The sequence below is a fragment of the Amblyraja radiata genome, chromosome 4 (genome assembly GCF_010909765.2).
Source record: "Amblyraja radiata isolate CabotCenter1 chromosome 4, sAmbRad1.1.pri, whole genome shotgun sequence".
In the NCBI taxonomy this organism is placed as follows: Eukaryota; Metazoa; Chordata; class Chondrichthyes; order Rajiformes; family Rajidae; genus Amblyraja; species Amblyraja radiata.
The window spans coordinates 66,360,305-66,366,304 of record NC_045959.1 but is presented as its reverse complement, the minus strand read 5'-3'; the positions used below and the strand labels follow the sequence as shown (position 1 = coordinate 66,366,304).

Sequence of the window (6,000 nt, the reverse complement as noted above, 5' to 3'; positions counted from 1 at the left end):
TCCAACAAATTAGAAACGAATTGTATTTTATGTCCTCAGATCTCTACTAGACAAAGTAGGGACTTTGTTGTTAGGGATGCGGGATCAATGAGGATCTGCCTTTGTCACAATTTATCTCGCATGTTATGTAAAGCATCGTGATATTTATCTCTGCGTGGTTAGGGGCACAAAATGATGCATCTGGCTTCTATCATTATCACACAAAATAAAGTTGATCGACGCAGATGGGTCGAATCTTATTGGAACTCCACGTTTTAAATCACCAGCCAATTCACGTTGGAACTGTCGTGGATTTTTGGGATAACGGTTGGGATAAAAAAAAGTTTCTATTTTTGTGTCCTTTTATGTGTTCGGCATTAACCATATGCGAAATACTTCATCAATGCCAATACACCAAAACCAGGTGAATTTGGCTTGATACGCTGATGGGGATGTAATGCACTTCCTAAAACTGATTTCTTTATTTTGAGAATGTAAACATTACACCTGGTGCCTTCAAACCAGTCAGTGGACCATCTATTGAACACACGTGATCTATATTAATGTCCCATGTATTTTGTTGGATTCAATTCAGCAGCGAGGAGTCAAGCTCTTTGTGCCTTTTTATTTGCCTGTACTTGGATCCATTATAAAGGCAATCTGCTTTATTTTAAATTAATCTGATAGGAGTGGGATAATAACTTCTATGTGTTATGCCGCAATGGTGTTAGTGTAATATAAGCCAGACTAATTCATTATAGCAGTGTTGGTCTGACAATGTATGTCATCTGATGCAATTGAAAGAGAAAGTCTTAATAACAAAAATGTCAGTGTTGCCAAGACATTAACAAGACAATCTGATAATTTCCAACGATCGTAATATCAAGTGGATAATCATTTCTTTGTTTCAATGCATCAACAGTATTAATGGGATAGAATCCGTGCAATTCATTACAGCAGACAGCACGGTACTGGTATGTCATCTTATGCAACTGCACAGGCAATAAAATGGTAAGAAAGTTTGTGCCATCATCTGAAGATTGCATTGTTCATCCACCTTCATAAATCCATGCATGTGAAAGATGAGGAGAAAAATATTTTGTGGGACAGAGTCTTTTTTTTCTCCCTCTCCTGTGAGATATTCATTCACCCAGAGAAAGAAGCCTGGTCACAGAATTAGCAGTTTCAGCTCAGCTGAAGTCGCTAGGCTGTGAAGGAAAGAGAAATTGACTAATTAGCAATGCGCACTAAAACTTGACGGTTCTTTATAAAGGGGACTGCTTTTCTAAGATGTTTGACTGCGCAGTCATTTACGCACGACAATTTTACAATAGCCTTGAGCCATAATTTTAAAACTCTCTCCAGCATCCAGCCCCTTCATGGTCACTCTTCACTGGCGATGCACGACCGTTTCTCTCCCCAACCGTGGATTTCCTATTACTCTTGTTACGACTCACTGAATCCCAGGCCCAAGGATAATGATGTGTTGTTTCTTGGTAGCATAATTTGTCACACGTACATTTTTTTGCGAAAGCTGCTCTCAGACTTCTTGCTGGTGCTAATTCTGGAGACAGTATATCAAATGATGAACGACAAAAAAACCTCGCAAGCGTAACTGCTGAAGTTGCAACGCGTGGAGCTTGATCGGATACGGATTTTACTGGGGGATCGAAGCAAAGAGAAGGTAAAAAAAGCAGAGAAAAAAATATATAAAAGTGAAGATCTCTGATCGAAGTGGACGCTAGTTTGCAGCCCAGTGTACACAGGTAAGTTTGTGGCCTCGGCGTTGGTGACGAGTAGAAACACAGGGGAGATGAGGCGGTGACAGGTGCTTTGGTGAATAAACAAGATTGTAAGAATCCATTGAATCCATGGACAGGGGCCACTGCTAAATTTAAACAGATCCGTGCAATGTGGTACTATGCACCATGGAAGCTCGGCGGCTTGACTTAGTAAGGCGCTGCTTCCGATTTTTGAAGTTTATTTCTGTTAAGAATCTGACCCCTGACGTCTGTTATTACACACACTTAAAGTACGGGTCTTTATATATGAACTGGTCGTATTAAAAAAAAAACATCATTAGATAACATGTAACTTTAACTATTTCATTCGCGGTCCGCTAAAGAAAAAAAAAACCTTGAACGCAAAAGGCTCCGCGATTTAAACCCGATATGTTTCTTTAATGTTTATTATGGGGAACATGCGGGTGACTTCCAATCGCGGTGTGCGGCTTAAAACCGAGCAAATATAAAGGCAAAATTAGCGGAAGGGGCTTAAATCCGGAGAGATTTCGCATACAATACGCGCCTTTTGTAACAAGAATAAAACATTTTTTCTCTGCCCTTTAATGAAGCGTTGGTCCGAGAAACCTCGCTTTACTTACATGGAAATTTTGTCACGGGGAATGAATGACTATGAAATTGACTGTGTGAAATGTGTGCTCCCTTTTTTTTTAAGGAGGTGTCCCAAGTTAGATATCATGTCAAGATCTGGAGACAGGACGTCCACCTTCGACCCTTCTCACAGTGATAACCTCCTACACGGCCTCAACCTACTGTGGCGTAAGCAGCTTTTCTGCGATGTGACTCTGACAGCCCAAAGCCAGCAGTTCCATTGCCACAAAGCCGTGCTGGCTTCCTGTTCCCAGTATTTTCGATCGCTCTTCTCCAATAGCCAGTGCAAGGAGAGCACAAACGAATCGGGGAACCGGACCCCTTCCTCCCCGGCCGAGGATATCACCAGGTCCATCAATAACATCGTCCTGCAGGGCTGCTCGGCCACCGGGGTCTGCCTGGTGCTGGAGTACATCTACACGGCCAACATGACACTCTCGCTGGACACGGTGGAGGACGTGCTGTCCGTCAGCAAGATCTTGCACATCCCCCCGGTCACTAAACTCTGCGTCCAGTTCCTCAACGACCAGATATCGATGCAGAACTACAAGCAAATCTGCCAGATTGCTGCCATCCACGGGCTGGACGAGACCAAGAAGCTGGCCAACAAGTACTTCGTGGAGGACATCCTGCTGCTGAATTTCGAGGAGGTGTGCGCCATGATGGACTCAATGCCGCCACCTGTGGAGTCGGAGCTCGCTCTTTTTCAGATGTCCGTGCTGTGGCTCGAACACGACCGGGAGACCCGCATGCAGTACGCGCCGGACCTGATGAAGCGGCTCCGCTTCGCCCTCATCCCCGCCACCGAGCTGGTGGAGAGGGTGCAGTCCGTCGACTTCATGCGGAGCGACCAGGTCTGTCAGAAACTCCTGCTGGACGCGATGAACTACCACCTCATGCCGTTCAGGCAGCACTGCCGCCAGAGTCTGGCCAGCAGGTGAGAACTAACTAACTAACATGGCTTGCTTTGCTCAGTTTCAGGGCTCAACACAGTGCTTGCTTTGGCTTCCTGCTGGATTTTCATTAACCTGATCCCAGGTTATCCGGAAGTAATTAGAATTTAAAAAAAAAACACACACACACAAGGCAGTGTTAATATTTGCAAAACAAAAATATTATAGTTGAGGGGCGATGCAGTTAGACACGAAAAACGTCATCATTCACGCCCATAAATTGGCACAGAGGAAACGATCAACACTTAACCAACTTTCTCCTTACCTTCAGTGGCTGTTGAATAGATTCACTAAGTTATCCTTTCCTGCACCCTCCCTCTCCTCCCTGGCACACATTCTCCACGGGGCTGATGTAGGAGAGATGCTTAGGCTGCATGTTTAAGATTTATGATCAAGCCACCAAAAAAATGGACTGGGCCCAGCGTGAAACATTCAGCAGCTCCACCCCTTCCTCCTCCTCACTGCCCTCTTATCCCAACAACAGATATACCTGGATAATATTTAAACCACATGGTGTGTGTGTCCAAAGCTGGAGCCACCTTAATTACTTATTCTTTCTCTGATGGTCCATTCCATGGTGCCATATCCATATTCCTTTGGTTATGACGGGTAGTGAGTAGAGACCACAAATGACCAACATTTATGGGTTTCCAATAATTGAATGTTCATGGTGTGTTTGGTCTAGCCATGTGCAATGATCTTCACCCTGTTCCCAGTAGCGCTCCAGAGACCTATACATTAATTGGAAATAGGACCTTCAGTGATGTTGCAAACGACTGGAAGTATTTGAAGCATTAATTGCAGAAACTTGTGCCATATCAAGTGCCGATGTACATGCTGCAGTCCCCAGATATGTATCAGCAGATACTTAACATTGATGGTTAGTATTCCATCATTCGTAGGAAAAAAAAACACGAAGTGCTGGGCAGGCAGCATCGCTGGAGGCAAATGTACTTCAGCTTAGTTTCATTTCACTTAGTACGATCATGTGTACCGAGGTACAGTGAAAAGCTTTTCTTTACATATCGGGCTGGGACGCTTCTTCAGAAAAGTCACCTATCCATGCCATCCAGAGATGCTGCCTGACACGCTGAGTTGCTACTGCACATTTTTGGGGCAAATCAGCATCTACAGTTCCTTGTATCAATCATTGATTTTATATATATCCTTTTACAGTATGTGCAGTGTTTTCTGTGACTTGGCATCAAAACATCTAACCTGATGTAGAACAATGAAAGATCATAGGATTCAATTATAATCCATCTGTATAATATAATATGTATTGCTGAAAAATAACCTATGTGTAAAATATGAGTAAAAGCACAGTCGTGATTCTATGAATATTAGCCTTTCGTCCACAGCATTCTGCAGTTACTACATCGGTGGTATACATATCTTTTAAAGTAATTAAAATACTGGAAGCAAGATAAAAGAATACCATGTGTCTGACAGAATTATCTTTTTCTAATTTTCACATATTACGGAGTAATTTCTGACTTTATTTTTATGACTTAATACAATAATTTGTCACCTAATTTCCTTGCCATTTAATGGACAACCAGACAATAGTTACTGGAGGTACTATGCCTATTGACTAGAGGATCCTAAAGGGAAGGCGATGGAAGAGCAAGTTCAGCATTTCATAAACCTTCATAATCTATGCATGTAATATTTTATTTATTAACAAGCTTATTTAAAAATATTTTGTCTTGCAACGTAAGGAACCATATTTTTAATTTTGACATTTCAGGACAATGGTTTATCAGGTCTCGCTAAATTCAAACTCTATGATTAACGAAAAGGTTGTTTTAGACATTTTCACCTTACCTCAGTTTAATTGTCATATTACAATACTTGGCATCCAACCTTTAAAGAATTAGTTCCTTTGGAAAGTACTTTAAATGTAATTAAACAGTCAATGATTGAGATATTATCATGGTGTTGCTTTTGAAGAACTGAAAAATTGAAGGTAACAGATGAAGTAAAAGTGTAGTACGAGAAAAATCTGGGAACACTGAGCCTAACATCTGTGGTTGGAAAGTTACTAGAGAGTATTCTGAGAGATAAGATATACATGCATTTAGATGGACAAACACTGATTCGAGATAGTCAGCATGGTTTTGTATGTGGGATGTTGTGTCTCACGAATCTGATTACGTTTTTTGAAGATATTACCAAAAGGTTTCATAAGTTTCATAAGAGATAGGAACAGAATTAGCCTTTATGGCCCATCAAATCTACTCCGCCATTCAATCATGGCTCATTTATCTCTCCCACTCAACCCCATTCTCCTACCGTCTCCCCATAACATGTGACACCCACACTAATCAGGAATCTATCTCTGCCTTAAATATATCCATTGACTTAGTCTCCATAGTCTTCTGTGGCAAGAAGACTATAGTGGAAGGTTGCTTTTCAGACTGGGGGCCCATTCCTGTTTGTTATTTATATCATTGATTTGGATGAGAACGTACAAGGCATGATTAGCAAGTTTGCAGATGACACTAAAGTGACACGGGTGAACACGAGAAAAGCTGCAGGCCCCGATGGCATCTCGGGGCGAGTACTCAAGTCCTGTGCTACGCAGCTAGCTCCAGTGCTCACTACATTATTCAACCTCTCCCTGGACAAGTCCGTGGTCCCTGCCTGCTTCAAAAAATCCATCATTGTACCGG

General features: G+C 42.1%; 1 protein-coding gene across 1 annotated transcript in view; it reads left to right on the top strand.

The window, feature by feature from the left end:
- Positions 1-1,307: 1,307 nt before the first annotated feature.
- Positions 1,308-6,000, top strand: part of klhl14 (kelch like family member 14) — a 149,481-nt gene continuing 144,788 nt past the window's right edge. Inside the window, exons 1-2 of the mRNA XM_033019674.1 lie at positions 1,308-1,745; positions 2,437-3,309. Of these exons, the coding sequence (XP_032875565.1) occupies positions 2,459-3,309 (851 nt within the window). The 5' untranslated portion in view covers positions 1,308-1,745; positions 2,437-2,458. The remainder of the gene's footprint in view (positions 1,746-2,436; positions 3,310-6,000) is intronic.